Source organism: Salmo salar, chromosome ssa15, assembly GCF_905237065.1.
Source record: "Salmo salar chromosome ssa15, Ssal_v3.1, whole genome shotgun sequence".
NCBI lineage: Eukaryota > Metazoa > Chordata > Actinopteri > Salmoniformes > Salmonidae > Salmo > Salmo salar.
This window is the reverse complement of record NC_059456.1, coordinates 6,370,000-6,395,907: the sequence shown is the minus strand read 5'-3', so window position 1 is coordinate 6,395,907 and position 25,908 is coordinate 6,370,000. Positions and strand designations below refer to the sequence as shown.

Sequence of the window (25,908 nt, the reverse complement as noted above, 5' to 3'; positions counted from 1 at the left end):
TGGGGCTCCATGCAAGATCTCACCTCGTGGGGCATCAATGATCATGAGGAAGGTGAGGGATCAGCCCAGAACTACATGGCAGCACCTGGTCAATGATCTGAAGAGAGCTGGGACCACCGTCTCAAAGAAAACCATTAGTAACATACTATGCCGTCATGGATTAAAATCCTGCAGCGCACGCAAGGTCCCCCTGCTCAAGCCAGCGCATGTCCAGGCCCGTCTGAAGTTTGCCAATGACCATCTGGATGATCTAGAAGAGGAATGGGAGAAGGTCATGTGGTCTGATGAGACAAAAATAGAGCTTTTTGGTCTAAACTCCACTCGCCGTGTTTGGAGGAAGAGTACAACCCCAAGAACACCATCCCAACCGTGAAGCATGGAGGTGGAAACATCATTCTTTGGGGATGCTTTTCTGCAAAGGGGACAGGACGACTGCACCGTATTGAGGGGAGGATGGATGGGACCATGTATCGCGAGATCTTGGCCAACAACCTCCTTCCCTCAGTAAGAGCATTGAAGATGGGTCGTGGCTGGGTCTTCCAGCATGACAACAACCCGAAACACACAGCCAGGGCAACTGAGTGGCTCCGTAAGAAGCATCTCAAGGTGCTGGAGTGGCCTAGACCTGAACCCAATAGAAAATCTTTGGAGGGAGCTGAAAGTCCATATTGCCCAGCGACAGCCCCAAAACCTGAAGGATCTGGAGAAGGTCTGTATGGAGGAGTGGGCCAAAATTCCTGCTGCAGTGTGTGCAAACCTGGTCAAGAACTACAGGAAATGTATGATCTCTGTAATTGCAAACAAAGGTTTCTGTACCAAATATTAAGTTCTGCTTTTCTGATGTATCAAATACTTATGTCATGCAATAAAATGCAAATGAATTACTTAAAAATCATACAATGTGATTTTCTGGATTTTTGTTTTAGATTCTGTCTCTCACAGTTGAAGTGTACCTATGGTAAAAATTACAGACCTCTACATGCTTTGTAAGTAGGAAACACTGCCGATTTTGCAGGTTATCAAATACTTGTTCTCCCCACTGTATATACACACAAACACACACACAAAGCGGCTGGCAAAATAATGTTCTTGAGCAGCTTGGCAATAGAAAGGAGAGGTGCCTTTGGGACCCATGATTTGTCCACGTGACCGTTTGAATGTTTTATTCATTGAGCAATGTAATGTGATTTTTGGATTCAAATAAAGTATTGAAGGAGAGGAGAGGGTTTCAGACAGATAGTGTGTACTGATTAGGGTTGGGAATAGGTGTGTGTGTGTGTGTGACAGTGTGTGTGTGTGTGTGTTTCAGAGCTAAAGGAGCCAGTGGGCCAGATAGTGTGTACTGAGAAGGGCATTCTGGCTGTGGAGCAGAATAAAGTCCTACAGCCTCCAGTCTGGAACAAGACCTTTGCCTGGGGTTATGCAGACCTCTCCTGCAGACTGGCCAACTATGAGTCTGACAAGGTAAACACACACTCACAGACCTCTCCTGCAGACTGGCCAACTATGAGTCTTAACAAGGTCAGTTAGATACTGCTGTCTCTGGGTCTCTGTGCCAGGCTGTTTGTCTGTCTCTGGGTCTCTGTGCCAGGCTGTTTGTCTGTCTCTGGGTCTCTGTGCCAGGCTGTTTGTCTGTCTCTGGGTCTCGGTGTGGGGCAGTGCAGACATGACCGTGCATGTTAATCAAGTCATGTTGCAGTCATGGAATTCATTCTAGAATTCATTCTATTTCTGTGGTGTTGTTTTGACAATGTCTATGGCTCTATCTCAGTTCGTCTTTCCTTGATTCCTCTCCTCCTCAAAACCCAATCGGAGAAGAAGGTCAGAGGAGAGTAACCTTGGACCTTCTCCTTTAATACAGTTGAGAAGGAGACAAGGAGAGAATGCAACGAATGGAGGAAATACTTAACCTTGCCTACAGACTAAATCCTGTGGGGCAGCAGTGCCCCCTGGTGTTAAGGCAGCATTACCCTTCCCTAACGTGCTCCCCTGACTAACCAATCCCCTCTCTCCTTCCCCCTGACTAACCAATCCCCTCTCTCCTTTCCCCTGACTAACCGATCCCCTCTCTCCTTCCCCCTGACTAACCAATCCCCTCTCTCCTTCCCCCTGACTAACCAATTTCCTCTCTCCTTCCCCCTGACTAACCAATCCCCTCTCTCTCCTTTCCCCTGACTAACCAATCCCCTTTCTCCTTCCCCCTGACTAACCAATCCCCTCTCTCCTTCCCCCTGACTAACCAATCCCCTCTCTCCTTCCCCCTGACTAACCATTCCCCTCTCTCCTTTCCCCTGACTAACCAATCCCCTCTCTCCTTCCCCCTGACTAACCAATCCCCTCTCTCCTTCCCCCTGACTAACCAATCCCCTCTCTCCTTCCCCCTGACTAACCTATCCCCTCTCCTTCCCCCTGACTGACCAATCCCATCTCTCCTTCCCCCTGACTGACCAATTCCCTCTCTCCTTCCCCCTGACTAACCAATCCCCTCTCTCCTTCCCCCTGACTAACCGATCCCCTCTCTCCTTCCCCCTGACTAACCAATCCCCTCTCTCCTTCCCCCTGACTAACCGATCCCCTCTCTCCTTCCCCCTGACTAACCGATCCCCTCTCTCCTTCCCCCTGACTGACCGATCCCCTCTCTCCTTCCCCCTGACTGACCGATCCCCTCTCTCCTTCCCCCTGACTGACCGATCCCCTCTCTCCTTCCCCCTGACTGACCGATCCCCTCTCTCCTTCCCCCTGACTGACCGATCCCCTCTCTCCTTCCCCCTGACTGACCAATCCCCTCTCTCCTTCCCCCTGACTGACCAATCCCCTCTCTCCTTCCCCCTGACTGACCAATCCCCTCTCTCCTTCCCCCTGACTGACCAATCCCCTCTCTCCTTCCCCCTGACTGACCGATCCCCTCTCTCCTTCCCCCTGACTGACCGATCCCCTCTCTCCTTCCCCCTGACTGACCGATCCCCTCTCTCCTTCCCCCTGACTAACCGATCCCATCTCTCCTTCCCCCTGACTGACCGATCCCCTCTCTCCTTCCCCTGACTAACCGATCCCCTCTCTCCTTCCCCCTGACTGACCGATCCCCTCTCTCCTTCCCCTGACTGACCGATCCCCTCTCTCCTTCCCCCTGACTGACCGATCCCCTCTCTCCTTCCCCCTGACTAACCGATCCCCTCTCTCCTTCCCCCTGACTGACCGATCCCCTCTCTCCTTCCCCCTGACTGACCGATCCCCTCTCTCCTTCCCCCTGACTGACCGATCCCCTCTCTCCTTCCCCCTGACTGACCAATTCCCTCTCCTTCCCCCTGACTAACCAATCCCCTCTCTCCTTCCCCCTGACTAACCAATCCCCTCTCCTCCTCTAGGCGGTGGTGGTGTATGAGTGTCTGTCAGAGTGGGGTCAGATCCTGTGCGCCATCTGCCCCAACCCCAAGCTGGTCGTCACCGGGGGAACCAGCACTGCCATCTGTGTCTGGGAGACGGGCGCATCCAAGGAGAGGGCCAAGACCCTCACACTCAAACAGGTAACCAGACCCTCTAGACACTCAAACAGGTAACCAGACCCTCACACTCAAACAGGTAACCAGACTCTCTAAACACTCAAACAGGTAACCAGACTTTCTACACTCAAACAGGTAACCAGACTCTCTAGACACTCAAACAGGTAACCAGACTCTCTAGACACTCAAACAGGTAACCAGACTCTCTAGACACTCAAACAGGTAACCAGACTCTCTAGACACTCAAACAGGTAACCAGACTCTCTAGACACTCAAACAGGTAACCAGACTCTCTAGACACTCAAACAGGTAACCAGACCCTCACACTCAAACAGGTAACCAGACCCTCACACTCAAACAGGTAACCAGACCCTCACACTCAAACAGGTAACCAGACTCTCTAGGCACTCAAACAGGTAACCAGACTCTCTAGACACTCAAACAGGTTACCAGACTCTCTACACTCAAACAGGTAACCAGACTTTCTACACTCAAACAGGTAACCAGACTTTCTACACTCAAACAGGTAACCAGACTTTCTACACACTCAAACAGGTAACCAGACTCTCTAGACACTCAAACAGGTAACCAGACTCTCTAGACACTCAAACAGGTAACCAGACTCTCTAGACACTCAAACAGGTAACCAGACTCTCTAGACACTCAAACAGGTAACCAGACTCTCTAGACACTCAAACAGGTAACCAGACCCTCTAGACACTCAAACAGGTAACCAGACTCTCTAGACACTCAAACAGGTAACCAGACTCTCTAGACACTCAAACAGGTAACCAGACTCTCTAGACACTCAAACAGGTAACCAGACTCTCTAGACACTCAAACAGGTAACCAGACTCTCTAGACACTCAAACAGGTAACCAGACTCTCTAGACACTCAAACAGGTAACCAGACTCTCTAAACACTCAAACAGGTAACCAGACTCTCTAGACACTCAAACAGGTAACCAGACTCTCTAGACACTCAAACAGGTAACCAGACTCTCTAGACACTCAAACAGGTAACCAGACTCTCTAGACACTCAAACAGGTAACCAGACTTTCTAGACACTCAAACAGGTAACCAGACTCTCTAGACACTCAAACAGGTAACCAGACTCTCTAGACACTCAAACAGGTAACCAGACTCTCTAGACACTCAAACAGGTAACCAGACTTTCTACACTCAAACAGGTAACCAGACTCTCTAGACACTCAAACAGGTAACCAGACTCTCTAGACACTCAAACAGGTAACCAGACTCTCTAGACACTCAAACAGGTAACCAGACTCTCTAGACACTCAAACAGGTAACCAGACCCTCACACTCAAACAGGTAACCAGACTATCTAGACACTCAAACAGGTAACCAGACTCTCTAGACACTCAAACAGGTAACCAGACTCTCTAGACACTCAAACAGGTAACCAGACTTTCTACACTCAAACAGGTAACCAGACTCTCTAGACACTCAAACAGGTAACCAGACTCTCTAGACACTCAAACAGGTAACCAGACTCTCTAGACACTCAAACAGGTAACCAGACTCTCTAGACACTCAAACAGGTAACCAGACTCTCTAGACACTCAAACAGGTAACCAGACTCTCTAGACACTCAAACAGGTAACCAGACTCTCTAGACACTCAAACAGGTAACCAGACTCTCTAGACACTCAAACAGGTAACCAGACTCTCTAGACACTCAAACAGGTAACCAGACTCTCTAGACACTCAAACAGGTAACCAGACTTTCTACACTCAAACAGGTAACCAGACTCTCTAGACACTCAAACAGGTAACCAGACTCTCTAGACACTCAAACAGGTAACCAGACTCTCTAGACACTCAAACAGGTAACCAGACCCTCACACTCAAACAGGTAACCAGACTCTCTAGACACTCAAACAGGTAACCAGACTCTCTAGACACTCAAACAGGTAACCAGACTCTCTAGACACTCAAACAGGTAACCAGACTCTCTAGACACTCAAACAGGTAACCAGACTCTCTAGACACTCAAACAGGTAACCAGACTCTCTAGACACTCAAACAGGTAACCAGACTCTCTAGACACTCAAACAGGTAACCAGACTCTCTAGACACTCAAACAGGTAACCAGACTCTCTAGACACTCAAACAGGTAACCAGACTCTCTAGACACTCAAACAGGTAACCAGACTCTCTAGACACTCAAACAGGTAACCAGACTCTCTAGACACTCAAACAGGTAACCAGACCCTCACACTCAAACAGGTAACCAGACTCTCTAGACACTCAAACAGGTAACCAGACTCTCTAGACACTCAAACAGGTAACCAGACTCTCTAGACACTCAAACAGGTAACCAGACTCTCTAGACACTCAAACAGGTAACCAGACTCTCTAGACACTCAAACAGGTAACCAGACTCTCTAGACACTCAAACAGGTAACCAGACCCTCTACACTCAAACAGGTAACCAGACTCTCTAGACACTCAAACAGGTAACCAGACCCTCACACTCAAACAGGTAACCAGACTCTCTAGACACTCAAACAGGTAACCAGACTCTCTAGACACTCAAACAGGTAACCAGACCCTCTACACTCAAACAGGTTACCAGACTCTCTAGACACTCAAACAGGTTACCAGACTTTCTACACCCAAACATAAGTATTCAGACCCTTTGCTATGAGACTCGAAATTGAGCTCAGGTGCATCCTGTTTCCATTGATCATCCTTGAGATGGTTCTACAACTTGATTGGAGTCCATCTGTGGTAAATTCAATTAATTGGATATGATTTAGAAAGGCACACATCTGTCTATATAAGGTCCCACAGTTCACAGTGCATGTCAGAGCAAAAACCAAGCCATGAGGTCGAAGGAATTCTCTGTAGAGCTCCAAGACAGGATTGTGTCGAGGCACAGATCTGGGGAAGGGTACCAAAACATTTCTGCACCATTGAAATGTCCCCAAGAACACAATGGCCTCCATCTCTGCAGCACTCCACCAATCAGGCCTTTATGGTAGAGTGGCCAGATGGAAGCCACTCCTCAGTAAAAGGCACATGACAGCCCGCTTGGAGTTTTCCAAAAGACACCTAAAGACTCTCAGACCATGAGAAACAAGATTTTCTGGTCTGATGAAACCAATATTAAACTCTTTGGCCTGAACGCCAAGCGTCACGTCTGGAGGAAACATGGCACCATCCCTACGGTGAAGCATGGTGGTGGCAGCATCATGTTGTGGAGATGTTTTTCAGCGGCAGGGACTGGGAGACTACTCAGGATCGAGGGAAAGATGAACAGAGCAAAGTACAGAGAGATCCTTGATGAAAACCTGCTCCAGAGCGCTCAGAACCTCAGCCTGGGGCGACAGTTCACCTTCCAACAGGACAACGACCCTAAAGACACAGCCAAGACAACGCAGGAGTGGCTTTGGGAAAAGTCTCTGAATGTCCTTGAGTGGCCCAGCCAGAGCCCGAACTTGAGACCTGAAAATAGCTGTGCAGCGACGCTCCCTATCCAACCTGACAGAGCTTGAGAGGATCTGCAGAGAGGAATTGGAGAAACTCCCCAAATACAGGTGTGCCAAGTTTGTAGCGTCATACCCAAGAAGACTCGATGCTGTAATCGCTGCCAAAGGTGCTTTAACAAAGTACTGAGTAAAGGGTCTGAATACTTTTGTAAATGTGATGTTTTTTTTTGTTTTTTTTTATATATTTGCAAACATTTCTAAAACCCGGTTTTTGTTTTGGCATCATGGGGTATTGTGTGTAGATTGAAAATTAAAAAAATAAATAAATGGTAAAACATTTCAGAATAAGGCTGTAACGTATCAAAATGTGGAAAAAGTCAAGGGGTCTGAATGCTTTCCGAATGCACTGTAAAATCTACTTCCCAACAAACACACAGATACCATTAGATAGTATCTCTGCCACTCTTTAACTTGTATGTAATGTGTGTCTGTGCCTGTATGTAACATGTCTGTAACCCGTGTTTTAACATGCGTGTATGTCCCTCCCCCTCTCCTCTCCCCTGCCAGGCATTGCTGGGCCATACAGACACAGTAACCTGCCTGACCGCCTCGTCAGCGTACCACATCCTGGTGTCTGGCTCTAGAGACAGGACTTGCATCATCTGGGACCTCAACAAACTGTCCTTCGTCACACAGCTCAGAGGACACAGGGCCCCCGTCTCTGCCCTTTGCATCAACGAACTCACGGTGGGTGGTGTATACACACTCAGGGTGATGTTTGTTTCCCCCAAACCTACTGATGTTACAAGGGTGATTCAGAAATTAGAGAGAGATGTATTTCTATTTAAGGATACTGTAGTTATCACGTATCACATTGGATTTATTATTAACTACAAAAATATGTTTGTATTATTCTAGTACCCCTCTGGTTGTTAGCTAGCTAGTTCTGGTCCAACTCTAGTTCTGGTCCATCTCTAGCTCTGGTCCAACTCTAGCTCTGGTCCAACTATAAACCAACTTTAGCTCTGGTCCAACTATAAACCATCTCTAGCTCTGGTCCAACTATAAACCAACTCTAGCTCTGGTCCAACTATAAACCAACTCTTGCTCTGGTCCAACTATAAACCAACTCTACCTCTGGTCCAACTATAAACCAACTCTAGCTCTGGTCCAACTATAAACCAACTCTAGCTCTGGTCCAACTATAAACCAACTCTAGCTCTGGTCCAACTATAAACCAACTCTAGCTCTGGTCCAACTATAAACCAACTCTAGCTCTGGTCCAACTATAAACCAACTCTAGCTCTGGTCCAACTCTAGCTCTGGTCCAACTCTAGCTCTTGTCCAACTATAAACCAACTCTAGCTCTGGTCCAACTATAAACCATCTCTAGCTCTGGTCCAACTATAAACCATCTCTAGCTCTGTTCCAACTCTAGCTCTGCCGTTAGTGTGTTTGGACCATGATAGTTCATTGGTGATGTGGACACCAAGGAACTTGAAACTCCCGATCCAGGACAGTCGTCCAAGCAGTGATGCAGCCAGTCAAGATGCTCTCGATGTTCGCAGCTGTAGAGTGTTTTTGAGGAGCCGAGGGCTCCTGTGGGGGAGAGGCACTGCCGTGTCATTTGCACGACTGCCCTGGTGTGTGTGGATCACGTTAAGTCCTTAGTGATGGGGACGCCAAGGAACTTTAACCTTTCGACCCGCTTCACAACAGCCCTTTTGATGTGGATGAGGGCGTACTCTCCCGTCTTTCTCCTGTAGTCCACAATCAGCTCCTTGTTCTTACTGATGCTGACGGAGAGGTTGTTGTCCTGGCACCACACTGCTAAGTCTCTGACCTCCTCCCTGTAGGCTGACTCAGCACGGTCGGAGATTAGTTCTACCACTGTTGTTGTCAGCAAACTTGATGATGGTGTTGGAGTCGTGTGTGTGGCCATGCAGTCGTGGGTGAACAGGGAGTACAGTAGGGGACTAGGCACACACCCCTGAGGGGCTCCCGTGTTGAGGGACAGCGCAGGTGTTGTTGTCCTCCCTCACCACCTGGGGCCGGCCCGTCAGGAAGTCCAGGATCCAGTTGCAGAGGGAGGGGTTCAGTCCCGAGGTCCCTAGCTTGGTGGTGAGCTTGGAGGGCACTATGGTGTTGAACGCTGAGCTATAGTCTATGACCAGCGTTCTCACGGTTATTTTCCCTCCAAGGGCAGTGTGAAGTGCAATTGAGATTGCATCATCTGTGGATCTGTTGGGGCGGTATGTGAATTGGAGTGGGTCTAGGGTCTCTGGGATGATGGTGTTGATGTGTGTCATGACCAGCCTTTCAAAGCATTTCAATATTAAAAACGTGAGTACTACAGGGCGATGTCGTCATTTAGGCAGGTTACCTTGGAGCTTTTGGGAACAGGTACAATGGTGGTCAGCTTGAAACATGTTTGGATTACAGACTGGGACAAGGAGAGATTCAAAATGTCAGTGAAGACACTTGCTAGCTGGTCTGTGTATGCTTTGAGAACACGCCCTGGTATTCCGTCTGGCCCGGCGGCCTTGAGAATGTTAACCTGTTTAAACGTTTTGCTCACATCGGCCAAGGAGAGCTAGATCACACAGTCATCTGGAAACACAAGTGGCTTTTACGCAAGGCACAGCGTTATATTATGATTTGCCTAGTTAAATATAAAGGTGAAATAAAAATAAATATTCATCCCATCGAGCATAAAAAGCATTTAGCTCATTTGGGAGTTATGCGTCCATAGGCAAACTCATGGCTGGGTTTCCCATTGTAATCCGTTATCGTCTGTAAGCACTGCCACATACTACAAGCGTTGAAACCGATGTAATAGGATTCTAACCTCCTCCTGTATTTTCCTGTTTGCTTGTTTGACGTCTCGGAGGTTGTAGCAGGCTTTCTTGTATGCGTCCATGTAAGCGGTAGCTTTAGCCCAGAAAGGATAGTGCTTGTAATCCATGCTTTTTGTTCTGGATACGTTCTTATAGTCACTGTGGGGACGACATCGTCTATGTACTTATTAATGAAGCATGTGACTGTTGTGGTAAACTCCTCAATGCAATCGGATGAATCCCAGTCTGAATCCCAGAACATATCCCAGTCTGGTACTAGCAAAACAGTCTTGTAGCCTTGTGTCTGTTTCATAGGACCACTTCTGTATTGAGCGCATCACTGGTACTTCGTGTTTGAGCTTTTGTTTGTACGCAGGAGAATGGAGTCATGTTCAGATTTGCTGAAGGGAGGACGAGGGAGGGCCTTGTATGTGTTTCTGTTGGTAGAATAAAAGTAGTGTTAGAACGGCTTTACGTCTCCCCATGTTAAAGTCTCCGCCCACCAGAAACGCTACCTCTGGGTGAGTGGTTTCTTGTATTGTTTATGGCCTCATACAATTTGTGGAGTGACAGAGTGCTGTTGGCTTGTGGAAGGATGTAGCCAGGGTCTGCAGATTACCGTGAGGTATTCTATATCACCTGAGCAACAGATCGAGGTTTCCTTCACACTTTATTCAGCAGCACACCAGTTGTTATTTATGAAAAAACACACTGAATATTTATGTAAATGTGATATTTCAGTTTTTTTTCCCTTTTTTCTAAAAACCTGTTTTCACTTCATCATTATGGGGTATTGTGATGTCATTGTGGGGTGTTGTGATGTCATTATGGGGTATTGTGTGTAGATTGATGAGGAGGGAAAAAAAACGATTTGATCAATTTTAGAATAAGGCTGTAACGTAACAAAATGTGCAAAAAGTCAAGGGGTCCGAATACTTTCAGAAGGTGCTGTGTATTCAGGTGTACATTAGCTAAAACCTCAAGCAAAGTGAACTATCACTTGATTATCCTGACTCACTCTCTATGTATGTGTATATACAGGGAGACATAGTGTCTTCGGCAGGGACCTACATCCATGTGTGGAGCATCAACGGCAGTCCCATAGCCAGTGCCAACACCTTCACAGGCCGCTCACAACAGATCCTCTGCTGCTGCGTGTCAGAGATGAACGAATGGGACACACAGAACGTCATCGTCACCGGACACTCCGACGGAGTCGTCAGGGTAACCAACACTTCCTCTTCTCATCCTACTCTTCCTCCTCCTTTTTTTGGGCAGTTTCAGTTGAAGCCTAGTACTGGACAAAAAAAAGCAAGCTCAACGAGGAATCTCCATTGACAGTTATTTTTAGTCCAGTTTTAGGCTTATCTGTATCTGGGAAACCGGCCCTTAATATCTGTCACTCTTTGTACATAGTGTATTTATGCTTCAAAATGAGTTTCCTCATCAAAGACATTCAAGTTTTCTAATCTAATCTTCCTTCCTGTAGTTCTGGAGGATGGAGTTCCTACAAGTCCCAGAAACCCCTGCTCCAGAGCCCATTGAGCCCCCTGATGTAACTGACTGCTGTACAGAGGACAAGCTGGGTAGGTGTGTGTGTGTGTGTGTGTGTGTGTGTGTGTGTGTGTGTGTGTGTGTGTGTGTTTAAGTCTCTAAGACTGGTGAGGTCATAATTTCATCACGAAGCAAAAAGACATCTGGATGCATACCAAATGTCTCCCTATTCACTATGAAGTCCACTACACTATACAGTATAAAAGTAGTGCACTGTGTAGGGAATAGGGTGCCATAGGGCTCTGGTCAAAAGTAGTGCACTGTGTAGGGAATAGGGTGCCATAGGGCTCTGGTTAAAAGTAGTGCACTATGTAGGGAATAGTGTGCCATAGGGCTCTGGTTAAAAGTAGTGCACTGTGTAGGGAATAGGGTGCCATAGGGCTCTGGTTAAAAGTAGTGCACTATATAGGGAATAGGGTGCCATAGGGCTCTAGTCAAAAGTAGTGCACTATGTAGGGAATAGGGTGGCATAGGGGATGCAACCTCTGTGTCCTGTGAGCAATAAAGTAGTCATTCTCTTCTTCTCCAGCAGAGGGACCCGAGAGCCAGAACGCTGACGATGACAGCAGCGAGTCAGACGGAGACGAGCCCTGCCTCAGCACAGAGTCCAAACCCTCCCCTCTGCCCAACGCTGCAGCCGGGGGAGGGTCAGCCAGCCAACCAGGCAGCACCGTCCACAGACCCAAAGGTTGGTTTACCAGTCAGTCAGCCAGCCCTCCAGCCAGCCCTCCAGCCAGCCCTCCAGCCAGCCCTCTAGCCAGCCCTCTAGCCAGCCCTCTAGCCAGCCCTCTAGCCAGCCCTCTAGCCAGCCCTCCAGCCAGGCCTCTAGCCAGCCAGCCAGTCAGTCAGCCATCCATCCAGCCAGTCAGCCATCCAGCCAGTCAGCCAGCCATCCAGTCATTCAGTCAGTCAGCCATCCAGCCAGCCAGTCAGTCAGCCATCGAGCCAGTCAGTCAGCCATCCATCCAGTCAGCCAGTCAGCCATCCAGTCAGCCAGTCAGCCATCCAGCCAGTCAGCCATCCAGCCAGTCAGCCATCCAGCCAGTCAGCCATCCAGCCAGTCAGCCATCCAGCCAGTCAGTCATCCAGCCAACCAGTCAGTCAGTCAGTCGACCTACCTATATAAAGGCAGAGTGTGACAATGTTCATCATTTGATGACTTCATTTGTTGAATAGATAATTGGCTAAAACCTAATATTCTAATATTAACCTACTATATTCTAATATTAACCTACTATATTCTAATATAAACCTACTATGTTCTAATATTAACCTACTATATTCTAATATTAACCTACTATGTTCTAATATTAACCTACTATGTTCTAATATTAACCTACTATATTCTAATATTAACCTACTATGTTCAAATATTAACCTACTATATTCTAATATAAACCTACTATATTCTAATATTAACCTACTATATTCTAATATAAACCTACTATATTCTAATATTAACCTACTATGTTCTAATATTAACCTACTATATTCTAATATTAACCAACTATATTCTAATATTAACCTACTATATTCTAATATTAACCTACTATATTCTAATATAAACCTACTATATTCTAATATTAACCTACTATGTTCTAATATTAACCTACTATATTCTAATATAAACCTACTATGTTCTAATATTAACCTACTATATTCTAATATTAACCTACTATGTTCTAATATTAACCTACTATATTCTAATATAAACCTACTATGTTCTAATATAAACCTACTATGTTCTAATATAAACCTACTATATTCTAATATTTTTACCACCAACGTACCTACGCTCCTGTAACAGACACTATCTGGTATAAAGGACCTTTCAAGAGTACAGACGACCACCCATCATTAATGGTCTGTAGATCCTGAGGGTCCTGGAGCTGTCGGTCAGTCGTTCAGTCGTTCAGTCTCTGTATTGTCCCATACAGAGGTAGAGCTTGTATGAGAATGTTAATCTTCATTCATTTGATATTTGATGACTTAAGTTTTATATAGTTTATTAGCTAAACCTACCCTATTCTTACTACTTTGCAACCCAAAAATAAAATGTTTTTTTGTCCCCCCTGCAGTTCCTAGGGGTCCCGGTGCCCCTGGGGGTCGGCCGGGGGCCTCCTGGTCAGTGGACAGCGGATCAGATGACTCACGCCGCTGGTCAGACACCCTCAGCCTGGACGAGAAGGACGGCTTTGTGTTCGTCAACTACTCCGAGGGACAGACGGGACAGACACCACTCAAACAAGGGGTCCACCCTCACCCACAGCTTCACCCTCCGCACCCCATAGCAGGCCACGGGGGGGTCCCCCAGCCCATACACCCCACCACCATGGAGGCACGGCCCTATAACCAGCTCAGAGCAGGTACTGACCTAACCACAGTAATGCAGATCACCAAATAACTCAGAGTTATGTATACTGCTGGGTGTTTTACAGTTGGTCTGAGGTTGAGGGTGTGTTACAGTTGGTCTGAGGTTGAGGGTGTTTTACAGTTAGGTTGAGGGTGTTTTACAGTTGGGTTGAGGGTGTTTTACAGTTGGTCTGAGGTTGAGGGTGTTTTACAGTTGGTCTGAGGTTGAGGGTGTTTTACAGTTGGTCTGAGGTTGAGGGTGTTTTACAGTCGGTCTGAGGTTGAGGGTGTTTTACAGTTGGTCTGAGGTTGAGGGTGTTTTACAGTTGGTCTGAGGTTGAGGGTGTTTTACAGTTGGTCTGAGGTTGAGGGTGTTTTACAGTTGGACTGAGGTTGAGGGTGTTTTACAGTTGGACTGAGGTTGAGGGTGTTTTACAGTTGGTCTGAGGGTGTTTTACAGTTGGTCTGAGGTTGAGGGTGTTTTACAGTTGGTCTGAGGTTGAAGGTGTTTTACAGTTGGTCTGAGGTTGAAGGTGTTTTACAGTTGGTCTGAGGTTGAAGGTGTTTTACAGTTGGTCTGAGGTTGAAGGTGTTTTACAGTTGGTCTGAGGTTGAAGGTGTTTTACAGTTGGTCTGCGGTTGAAGGTGTTTTACAGTTGGTCTGAGGTTGAGAGTGTTTTACAGTAGGTCTGAGGTTGAAGGTGTTTTACAGTTGGTCTGAGGTTGAAGGTGTTTTACAGTTGGTCTGAGGTTGAAGGTGTTTTACAGTTGGTCTGCGGTTGAAGGTGTTTTACAGTTGGTCTGCGGTTGAAGGTGTTTTACAGTTGGTCTGCGGTTGAAGGTGTTTTACAGTTGGTCTGAGGTTGAGGGTGTTTTACAGTTGGGTTGAGGGTGTTTTACAGTTGGTCTGAGGTTGAGGGTGTTTTACAGTTGGTCTGAGGTTGAGGGTGTTTTACAGTTGGTCTGAGGTTGAGGGTGTTTTACAGTTGGTCTGAGGTTGAGGGTGTTTTACAGTTGGTCTGAGGTTGAGGGTGTTTTACAGTTGGGTTGAGGGTGTTTTACAGTTGGGTTGAGGGTGTTTTACAGTTGGGTTGAGGGTGTGGTACAGTTGGTCTGAGGGTGTTTTACAGTTGGTCTGAGGGTGTTTTACAGTTGGTCTGAGGGTGTTTTACAGTTGGGTTGAGGGTGTTTTACAGTTGGGTTGAGGGTGTTTTACAGTTGGGTTGAGGGTGTTTTACAGTTGGGTTGAGGTTGAGGGTGTTTTACAGTTGGTCTGAGGTTGAGGGTGTTTTACAGTTGGACTGAGGTTGAGGGTGTTTTACAGTTGGACTGAGGTTGAGGGTGTTTTACAGTTGGACTGAGGTTGAGGGTGTTTTACAGTTGGTCTGAGGTTGAGGGTGTTTTACAGTTGGTCTGAGGTTGAAGGTGTTTTACAGTTGGTCTGAGGTTGAAGGTGTTTTACAGTTGGTCTGAGGTTGAAGGTGTTTTACAGTTGGTCTGCGGTTGAGGGTGTTTTACAGTTGGACTGAGGTTGAGGGTGTTTTACAGTTGGACTGAGGTTGAGGGTGTTTTACAGTTGGACTGAGGTTGAGGGTGTTTTACAGTTGGACTGAGGTTGAGGGTGTTTTACAGTTGGTCTGAGGGTGTTTTACAGTTGGTCTGAGGGTGTTTTACAGTTGGTCTGAGGTTGAGGGTGTTTTACAGTTGGTCTGAGGTTGAGGGTGTTTTACAGTTGGTTTGAGGGAGTTTTACAGTTGGGTTGAGGGAGTTTTACAGTTGGGTTGAGGGTGTTTTACAGTTGGGTTGAGGGTGTTTTACAGTTGGGTTGAGGGAGTTTTACAGTTGGGTTGAGGGTGTTTTACAGTTGGGTTGAGGGTGTTTTACAGTTGGGTTGAGGGTGTTTTACAGTTGGGTTGAGGGTGTTTTACAGTTGGGTTGAGGGTGTTTTACAGTTGGGTTGAGGGTGTTTTACAGTTGGGTTGAGGGTGTTTTACAGTTGGGTTGAGGGTGTTTTACAGTTGGGTTGAGGGTGTTTTACAGTTGGACTGAGGTTGAGGGTGTTTTACAGTTGGGTTGAGGGTGTTTTACAGTTGGTCTGAGGGTGTTTTACAGTTGGGTTAAGGGTGTTTTACAGTTGGTCTGAGGGTGTTTTACAGTTGGTCTGAGGGTGTTTTACAGTTGGGTTGAGGGTGTTTTACAGTTGGGTTGAGGGTGTTTTACAGTTGGGTTGAGGGTGTTTTACAGTTGGGTTGAGGGTGTTTTACAGTTGGGTTGAGGGTGTTTTACAGTTGGGTTGAGGGTGTTTTACAGTTGGTCTGAGGGTGTTTTACAGTTGGTCTGAGGGTGTTTTACAGTTGGTCTGAGGGTGTTTTACAGTTGGTCTGAGGGTGTTTTACAGTTGGTCTGAGGGTGTTTTACAGTTGGTCTGAGGGTGTTTTACAGTTGGTCTGAGGGTGTTTTACAGTTGGTCTGAGGGTGTTTTACAGTTGGTCTGAGGGTGTTTTACAGTTGGGTTGAGGGTGTTTTACAGTTGGGTTGAGGGTGTTTTACAGTTGGGTTGAGGGTGTTTTACAGTTGGGTTGAGGTTGAGGGTGTTTTACAGTTGGGTTGAGGTTGAGGGTGTTTTAAAGTTGGTCTGAGGTTGAGGGTGTTTTACAGTTGGACTGAGGTTGAGGGTGTTTTACAGTTGGACTGAGGTTGAGGGTGTTTTACAGTTGGTCTGAGGGTGTTTTACAGTTGGGTTAAGGGTGTTTTACAGTTGGGTTGAGGGTGTTTTACAGTTGGACTGGGGTTGAGGGTGTTTTACAGTTGGACTGAGGTTGAGGGTGTTTTACAGTTGGTCTGAGGTTGAGGGTGTTTTACAGTTGGTCTGAGGGTGTTTTACAGTTGGGTTAAGGGTGTTTTACAGTTGGTCTGAGGGTGTTTTACAGTTGGTCTGAGGGTGTTTTACAGTTGGGTTGAGGGTGTTTTACAGATGGGTTGAGGGTGTTTTACAGTTGGGTTGAGGGTGTTTTACAGTTGGGTTGAGGGTGTTTTACAGTTGGGTTGAGGGTGTTTTACAGTTGGTCTGAGGGTGTTTTACAGTTGGTCTGAGGGTGTTTTACAGTTGGTCTGAGGGTGTTTTACAGTTGGTCTGAGGGTGTTTTACAGTTGGTCTGAGGGTGTTTTACAGTTGGTCTGAGGGTGTTTTACAGTTGGTCTGAGGGTGTTTTACAGTTGGTCTGAGGGTGTTTTACAGTTGGGTTGAGGGTGTTTTACAGTTGGGTTGAGGGTGTTTTACAGTTGGGTTGAGGGTGTTTTACAGTTGGGTTGAGGTTGAGGGTGTTTTACAGTTGGTCTGAGGTTGAGGGTGTTTTACAGTTGGTCTGAGGTTGAGGGTGTTTTACAGTTGGTCTGAGGTTGAGGGTGTTTTACAGTTTGTCTGAGGTTGAGGGTGTTTTACAGTTGGACTGAGGTTGAGGGTGTTTTACAGTTGGACTGAGGTTGAGGGTGTTTTACAGTTGGTCTGAGGTTGAGGGTGTTTTACAGTTGGTCTGAGGTTGAGGGTGTTTTACAGTTGGTCTGAGGTTGAAGGTGTTTTACAGTTGGTCTGAGGTTGAAGGTGTTTTACAGTTGGTCTGCGGTTGAAGGTGTTTTACAGTTGGTCTGAGGTTGAAGGTGTTTTACAGTTGGTCTGAGGTTGAGGGTGTTTTACAGTTGGTCTGAGGTTGAGGGTGTTTTACAGTTGGACTGAGGTTGAGGGTGTTTTACAGTTGGTCTGAGGGTGTTTTACAGTTGGTCTGAGGTTGAAGGTGTTTTACAGTTGGTCTGAGGTTGAGGGTGTTTTACAGTTGGTCTGAGGTTGAGGGTGTTTTACAGTTGGTTTGAGGGTGTTTTACAGTTGGGTTGAGGGTGTTTTACAGTTGGGTTGAGGGTGTTTTACAGTTGGGTTGAGGGTGTTTTACAGTTGGGTTAAGGGTGTTTTACAGTTGGGTTAAGGGTGTTTTACAGTTGGTCTGAGGGTGTTTTACAGTTGGGTTGAGGGTGTTTTACAGTTGGGTTGAGGGTGTTTTACAGTTGGGTTGAGGGTGTTTTACAGTTGGGTTGAGGGTGTTTTACAGTTGGGTTGAGGGTGTTTTACAGTTGGGTTAAGGGTGTTTTACAGTTGGGTTGAGGGTGTTTTACAGTTGGGTTGAGGGTGTTTTACAGTTGGTCTGAGGTTGAGGGTGTTTTACAGTTGGACTGAGGTTGAGGGTGTTTTACAGTTGGTCTGAGGGTGTTTTACAGTTGGTCTGAGGTTGAGGGTGTTTTACAGTTGGGTTGAGGGTGTTTTACAGTTGGGTTGAGAGTGTTTTACAGTTGGGTTGAGGGTGTTTTACAGTTGGTCTGAGGTTGAGGGTTTTTTACAGTTGGTCTGAGGTTGAGGGTGTTTTACAGTTGGTCTGAGGTTGAGGGTGTTTTACAGTTGGACTGAGGTTGAGGGTGTTTTACAGTTGGGTTGAGGGTGTTTTACAGTTGGGTTGAGAGTGTTTTACAGTTGGGTTGAGGGTGTTTTACAGTTGGTCTGAGGTTGAGGGTGTTTTACAGTTGGTCTGAGGTTGAGGGTTTTTTACAGTTGGTCTGAGGTTGAGGGTGTTTTACAGTTGGACTGAGGTTGAGGGTGTTTTACAGTTGGACTGAGGTTGAGGGTGTTTTACAGTTGGTCTGAGGTTGAGGGTGTTTTACAGTTGGTCTGAGTTTGAGGGTGTTTTACAGTTGGTCTGAGGTTGAAGGTGTTTTACAGTTGGTCTGATGTTGAAGGTGTTTTACAGTTGGTCTGCGGTTGAAGGTGTTTTACAGTTGGTCTGAGGTTGAAGGTGTTTTACAGTTGGTCTGAGGTTGAGGGTGTTTTACAGTTGGACTGAGGTTGAGGGTGTTTTACAGTTGGACTGAGGTTGAGGGTGTTTTACAGTTGGACTGAGGTTGAGGGTGTTTTACAGTTGGTCTGAGGGTGTTTTACAGTTGGTCTGAGGTTGAAGGTGTTTTACAGTTGGTCTGAGGTTGAGGGTGTTTTACAGTTGGTCTGAGGTTGAGGGTGTTTTACAGTTGGTCTGAGGTTGAGGGTGTTTTACAGTTGGTCTGAGGGTGTTTTACAGTTGGGTCTGAGGGTGTTTTACAGTTGGGTCTGAGGGTGTTTTACAGTTGGGTTGAGGGTGTTTTACAGTTGGTCTGAGGTTGAGGGTGTTTTACAGTTGGTCTGAGGGTGTTTTACAGTTGGGTTAAGGGTGTTTTACAGTTGGTCTGAGGGTGTTTTACAGTTGGTCTGAGGGTGTTTTACAGTTGGGTTGAGGGTGTTTTACAGTTGGGTTGAGGGTGTTTTACAGTTGGGTTGAGGGTGTTTTACAGTTGGGTTGAGGGTGTTTTACAGTTGGGTTGAGGGTGTTTTACAGTTGGGTTGAGGGTGTTTTACAGTTGGGTTGAGGGTGTTTTACAGTTGGGTTGAGGGTGTTTTACAGTTGGGTTGAGGGTGTTTTACAGTTGGTCTGAGGGTGTTTTACAGTTGGTCTGAGGGTGTTTTACAGTTGGTCTGAGGGTGTTTTACAGTTGGTCTGAGGGTGTTTTACAGTTGGTCTGAGGGTGTTTTACAGTTGGTCTGAGGGTGTTTTACAGTTGGGTTGAGGGTGTTTTACAGTTGGGTTGAGGGTGTTTTACAGTTGGGTTGAGGGTGTTTTACAGTTGGGTTGAGGTTGAGGGTGTTTTACAGTTGGTCTGAGGTTGAGGGTGTTTTACAGTTGGTCTGAGGTTGAGGGTTTTTTTACTGTTGGTCTGAGGTTGAGGGTGTTTTACAGTTTGTCTGAGGTTGAGGGTGTTTTACAGTTGGACTGAGGTTGAGGGTGTTTTACAGTTGGACTGAGGTTGAGGGTGTTTTACAGTTGGTCTGAGGTTGAGGGTGTTTTACAGTTGGTCTGAGGTTGAGGGTGTTTTACAGTTGGTCTGAGGTTGAAGGTGTTTTACAGTTGGTCTGAGGTTGAAGGTGTTTTACAGTTGGTCTGCGGTTGAAGGTGTTTTACAGTTGGTCTGAGGTTGAAGGTGTTTTACAGTTGGTCTGAGGTTGAGGGTGTTTTACAGTTGGTCTGAGGTTGAGGGTGTTTTACAGTTGGACTGAGGTTGAAGGTGTTTTATTTGAGGGTGTTTTACAGTTGGTCTGAGGTTGAGGGTGTTTTACAGTTGGTCTGAGGTTGAGGGTGTTTTACAGTTGGTCTGTTGAGGGTGTTTTACAGTTGGTTTGAGGGTGTTTTACAGTTGGGTTGAGGGTGTTTTACAGTTGGGTTGAGGGTGTTTTACAGTTGGGTTGAGGGTGTTTTACAGTTGGGTTGAGGGTGTTTTACAGTTGGGTTGAGGGTGTTTTACAGTTGGGTTGAGGGTGTTTTACAGTTGGGTTGAGGGTGTTTTACAGTTGGTCTGAGGGTGTTTTACAGTTGGACTGAGGTTGAGGGTGTTTTACAGTTGGTCTGAGGGTGTTTTACAGTTGGTCTGAGGGTGTTTTACAGTTGGTCTGAGGTTGAGGGTGTTTTACAGTTGGGTTGAGGGTGTTTTACAGTTGGGTTGAGAGTGTTTTACAGTTGGGTTGAGGGTGTTTTACAGTTGGGTTGAGGTTGAGGGTGTTTTACAGTTGGTCTGAGGTTGAGGGTGTTTTACAGTTGGACTGAGGTTGAGGGTGTTTTACAGTTGGACTGAGGTTGAGGGTGTTTTACAGTTGGTCTGAGGTTGAGGGTGTTTTACAGTTGGTCTGAGTTTGAGGGTGTTTTACAGTTGGTCTGAGGTTGAAGGTGTTTTACAGTTGGTCTGAGGTTGAAGGTGTTTTACAGTTGGTCTGCGGTTGAAGGTGTTTTACAGTTGGTCTGCGGTTGAAGGTGTTTTACAGTTGGTCTGAGGTTGAGGGTGTTTTACAGTTGGTCTGAGGTTGAGGGTGTTTTACAGTTGGACTGAGGTTGAGGGTGTTTTACAGTTGGTCTGAGGGTGTTTTACAGTTGGTCTGAGGTTGAAGGTGTTTTACAGTTGGTCTGAGGTTGAGGGTGTTTTACAGTTGGTCTGAGGTTGAGGGTGTTTTACAGTTGGTCTGAGGGTGTTTTACAGTTGGGTCTGAGGGTGTTTTACAGTTGGGTTGAGGGTGTTTTACAGTTGGGTTGAGGGTGTTTTACAGTTGGGTTGAGGGTGTTTTACAGTTGGTCTGAGGTTGAGGGTGTTTTACAGTTGGGCTGAGGGTGTTTTACAGTTGGTCTGAGGTTGAGGGTGTGGTACAGTTGGTCTGAGGTTGAGGGTGTTTTACAGTTGGTCTCAGGGTGTTTTACAGTTGGTCTGAGGGTGTTTTACAGTTGGTCTGAGGGTGTTTTACAGTTGGTCTGAGGGTGTTTTACAGTTGGTCTGAGGTTGAAGGTGTTTTACAGTTGGACTGAGGTTGAGGGTGTTTTACAGTTGGGTTGAGGATGTTTTACAGTTGGGTTGAGGGTGTTTTACAGTTGGGTTGAGGTTGAGGGTGTTTTACAGTTGGGTTGAGGTTGAGGGTGTTTTACAGTTGGTCTGAGGTTGAGGGTGTTTTACAGTTGGTCTGAGGGTGTTTTACAGTTGGTCTGAGGGTGTTTTACAGTTGGTCTGAGGGTGTTTTACAGTTGGTCTGAGGGTGTTTTACAGTTGGGTTGAGGGTGTTTTACAGTTGGGTTGAGGTTGAGGGTGTTTTACAGTTGGTCTGAGGTTGAGGGTGTTTTACAGTTGGTCTGAGGTTGAGGGTTTTTTACAGTTGGTCTGAGGTTGAGGGTGTTTTACAGTTTGTCTGAGGTTGAGGGTGTTTTACAGTTGGACTGAGGTTGAGGGTGTTTTACAGTTGGACTGAGGTTGAGGGTGTTTTACAGTTGGTCTGAGGTTGAGGGTGTTTTACAGTTGGTCTGAGGTTGAGGGTGTTTTACAGTTGGTCTGAGGTTGAAGGTGTTTTACAGTTGGTCTGAGGTTGAAGGTGTTTTACAGTTGGTCTGCGGTTGAAGGTGTTTTACAGTTGGTCTGAGGTTGAAGGTGTTTTACAGTTGGTCTGAGGTTGAGGGTGTTTTACAGTTGGTCTGAGGTTGAGGGTGTTTTACAGTTGGACTGAGGTTGAGGGTGTTTTACAGTTGGTCTGAGGGTGTTTTACAGTTGGTCTGAGGTTGAAGGTGTTTTACAGTTGGTCTGAGGTTGAGGGTGTTTTACAGTTGGTCTGAGGTTGAGGGTGTTTTACAGTTGGTTTGAGGGTGTTTTACAGTTGGGTTGAGGGTGTTTTACAGTTGGGTTGAGGGTGTTTTACAGTTGGGTTGAGGGTGTTTTACAGTTGGGTCTGAGGGTGTTTTACAGTTGGGTTAAGGGTGTTTTACAGTTGGTCTGAGGGTGTTTTACAGTTGGGTTGAGGGTGTTTTACAGTTGGGTTGAGGGTGTTTTACAGTTGGGTTGAGGGTGTTTTACAGTTGGGTTGAGGGTGTTTTACAGTTGGGTTGAGGGTGTTTTACAGTTGGGTTGAGGGTGTTTTACAGTTGGGTTGAGGGTGTTTTACAGTTGGTCTGAGGGTGTTTTACAGTTGGACTGAGGTTGAGGGTGTTTTACAGTTGGTCTGAGGGTGTTTTACAGTTGGTCTGAGGGTGTTTTACAGTTGGTCTGAGGTTGAGGGTGTTTTACAGTTGGGTTGAGGGTGTTTTACAGTTGGGTTGAGAGTGTTTTACAGTTGGGTTGAGGGTGTTTTACAGTTGGGTTGAGGTTGAGGGTGTTTTACAGTTGGTCTGAGGTTGAGGGTGTTTTACAGTTGGTCTGAGGTTGAGGGTTTTTTACAGTTGGTCTGAGGTTGAGGGTGTTTTACAGTTGGTCTGAGGTTGAGGGTGTTTTACAGTTGGACTGAGGTTGAGGGTGTTTTACAGTTGGACTGAGGTTGAGGGTGTTTTACAGTTGGTCTGAGGTTGAGGGTGTTTTACAGTTGGTCTGAGGTTGAGGGTGTTTTACAGTTGGTCTGAGGTTGAAGGTGTTTTACAGTTGGTCTGAGGTTGAAGGTGTTTTACAGTTGGTCTGCGGTTGAAGGTGTTTTACAGTTGGTCTGAGGTTGAAGGTGTTTTACAGTTGGTCTGAGGTTGAGGGTGTTTTACAGTTGGTCTGAGGTTGAGGGTGTTTTACAGTTGGACTGAGGTTGAGGGTGTTTTACAGTTGGACTGAGGTTGAGGGTGTTTTACAGTTGGTCTGAGGGTGTTTTACAGTTGGTCTGAGGTTGAAGGTGTTTTACAGTTGGTCTGAGGTTGAGGGTGTTTTACAGTTGGTCTGAGGTTGAGGGTGTTTTACAGTTGGTCTGAGGGTGTTTTACAGTTGGGTCTGAGGGTGTTTTACAGTTGGGTTGAGGGTGTTTTACAGTTGGGTTGAGGGTGTTTTACAGTTGGGTTGAGGGTGTTTTACAGTTGGTCTGAGGTTGAGGGTGTTTTACAGTTGGGCTGAGGGTGTTTTACAGTTGGTCTGAGGTTGAGGGTGTGGTACAGTTGGTCTGAGGTTGAGGGTGTTTTACAGTTGGTCTGAGGGTGTTTTACAGTTGGTCTGAGGGTGTTTTACAGTTGGTCTGAGGGTGTTTTACAGTTGGTCTGAGGGTGTTTTACAGTTGGTCTGAGGGTGTTTTACAGTTGGTCTGAGGTTGAAGGTGTTTTACAGTTGGACTGAGGTTGAGGGTGTTTTACAGTTGGGTTGAGGATGTTTTACAGTTGGGTTGAGGGTGTTTTACAGTTGGGTTGAGGTTGAGGGTGTTTTACAGTTGGGTTGAGGTTGAGGGTGTTTTACAGTTGGTCTGAGGTTGAGGGTGTTTTACAGTTGGTCTGAGGTTGAGGGTGTTTTACAGTTGGACTGAGGTTGAGGGTGTTTTACAGTTGGACTGAGGTTGAGGGTGTTTTACAGTTGGTCTGAGGTTGAGGGTGTTTTACAGTTGGTCTGAGGTTGAGGGTGTTTTACAGTTGGTCTGAGGTTGAGGGTGTTTTACAGTTGGTCTGAGGGTGTTTTACAGTTGGTCTGAGGGTGTTTTACAGTTGGTCTGAGGGTGTTTTACAGTTGGTCTGAGGTTGAGGGTGTTTTACAGTTGGTCTGAGGTTGAAGGTGTTTTACAGTTGGTCTGAGGTTGAAGGTGTTTTACAGTTGGTCTGAGGTTGAAGGTGTTTTACAGTTGGTCTGCGGTTGAAGGTGTTTTACAGTTGGTCTGCGGTTGAAGGTGTTTTACAGTTGGTCTGAGGTTGAGGGTGTTTTACAGTTGGTCTGAGGTTGAGGGTGTTTTACAGTTGGACTGAGGTTGAGGGTGTTTTACAGTTGGACTGAGGTTGAGGGTGTTTTACAGTTGGTCTGAGGGTGTTTTACAGTTGGTCTGAGGTTGAAGGTGTTTTACAGTTGGTCTGAGGTTGAGGGTGTTTTACAGTTGGTCTGAGGTTGAGGGTGTTTTACAGTTGGTCTGAGGGTGTTTTACAGTTGGGTCTGAGGGTGTTTTACAGTTGGGTTGAGGGTGTTTTACAGTTGGGTTGAGGGTGTTTTACAGTTGGGTTGAGGGTGTTTTACAGTTGGTCTGAGGTTGAGGGTGTTTTACAGTTGGGCTGAGGGTGTTTTACAGTTGGTCTGAGGTTGAGGGTGTGGTACAGTTGGTCTGAGGTTGAGGGTGTTTTACAGTTGGTCTGAGGGTGTTTTACAGTTGGTCTGAGGGTGTTTTACAGTTGGTCTGAGGGTGTTTTACAGTTGGTCTGAGGGTGTTTTACAGTTGGTCTGAGGGTGTTTTACAGTTGGTCTGAGGTTGAAGGTGTTTTACAGTTGGACTGAGGTTGAGGGTGTTTTACAGTTGGGTTGAGGATGTTTTACAGTTGGGTTGAGGGTGTTTTACAGTTGGGTTGAGGTTGAGGGTGTTTTACAGTTGGGTTGAGGTTGAGGGTGTTTTACAGTTGGTCTGAGGTTGAGGGTGTTTTACAGTTGGTCTGAGGTTGAGGGTGTTTTACAGTTGGACTGAGGTTGAGGGTGTTTTACAGTTGGACTGAGGTTGAGGGTGTTTTACAGTTGGTCTGAGGTTGAGGGTGTTTTACAGTTGGTCTGAGGTTGAGGGTGTTTTACAGTTGGTCTGAGGTTGAGGGTGTTTTACAGTTGGTCTGAGGGTGTTTTACAGTTGGTCTGAGGGTGTTTTACAGTTGGTCTGAGGGTGTTTTACAGTTGGTCTGAGGTTGAGGGTGTTTTACAGTTGGTCTGAGGTTGAAGGTGTTTTACAGTTGGTCTGAGGTTGAAGGTGTTTTACAGTTGGTCCACGGTTGAAGGTGTTTTACAGTTGGTCTGCGGTTGAAGGTGTTTTACAGTTGGTCTGCGGTTGAAGGTGTTTTACAGTTGGTCTGAGGTTGAGGGTGTTTTACAGTTGGTCTGAGGTTGAGGGTGTTTTACAGTTGGGTTGAGGGGGTTTTACAGTTGGTCTGAGGTTGAGGGTGTTTTACAGTTGGTCTGAGGTTGAGGGTGTTTTACAGTTGGTCTGAGGTTGAGGGTGTTTTACAGTTGGTCTGAGGTTGAGGGTGTTTTACAGTTGGGTTGAGGGGGTTTTACAGTTGGTCTGAGGTTAAGGGTGTTTTACAGTTGGTCTGAGGGTGTTTTACAGTTGGGTTGAGGGTGTTTTACAGTTGGGTTGAGGGTGTTTTACAGTTGGGTTGAGGGTGTTTTACAGTTGGGTTGAGGGTGTTTTACAGTTGGGTTGAGGGTGTTTTACAGTTGGGTTGAGGGTGTTTTACAGTTGGGTTGAGGGTGTTTTACAGTTGGTCTGAGGGTGTTTTACAGTTGGACTGAGGTTGAGGGTGTTTTACAGTTGGTCTGAGGGTGTTTTACAGTTGGTCTGAGGGTGTTTTACAGTTGGTCTGAGGTTGAGGGTGTTTTACAGTTGGGTTGAGGGTGTTTTACAGTTGGGTTGAGAGTGTTTTACAGTTGGGTTGAGGGTGTTTTACAGTTGGGTTGAGGTTGAGGGTGTTTTACAGTTGGTCTGAGGTTGAGGGTGTTTTACAGTTGGTCTGAGGTTGAGGGTTTTTTACAGTTGGTCTGAGGTTGAGGGTGTTTTACAGTTGGTCTGAGGTTGAGGGTGTTTTACAGTTGGACTGAGGTTGAGGGTGTTTTACAGTTGGACTGAGGTTGAGGGTGTTTTACAGTTGGTCTGAGGTTGAGGGTGTTTTACAGTTGGTCTGAGGTTGAGGGTGTTTTACAGTTGG

General features: G+C 46.3%; 1 protein-coding gene across 5 annotated transcripts in view; it reads left to right on the top strand.

Moving 5' to 3' along the window:
* The window catches only part of LOC106570917 (WD repeat and FYVE domain-containing protein 3), a 326,816-nt gene that overhangs the window by 296,015 nt on the left and 4,893 nt on the right, over positions 1–25,908 (top strand). For 4 of the 5 annotated variants that reach the window (XM_045695421.1, XM_045695420.1, XM_045695422.1 and 1 more), the window contains 7 exons: positions 1,310–1,464; positions 3,366–3,524; positions 7,524–7,703; positions 10,835–11,017; positions 11,283–11,379; positions 11,877–12,035; positions 13,426–13,713. In XM_045695421.1, the coding sequence (XP_045551377.1) occupies positions 1,310–1,464; positions 3,366–3,524; positions 7,524–7,703; positions 10,835–11,017; positions 11,283–11,379; positions 11,877–12,035; positions 13,426–13,713 (1,221 nt within the window). The remainder of the gene's footprint in view (positions 1–1,309; positions 1,465–3,365; positions 3,525–7,523; positions 7,704–10,834; positions 11,018–11,282; positions 11,380–11,876; positions 12,036–13,425; positions 13,714–25,908) is intronic. The other variant, XM_045695419.1, reaches the window with a different exon arrangement.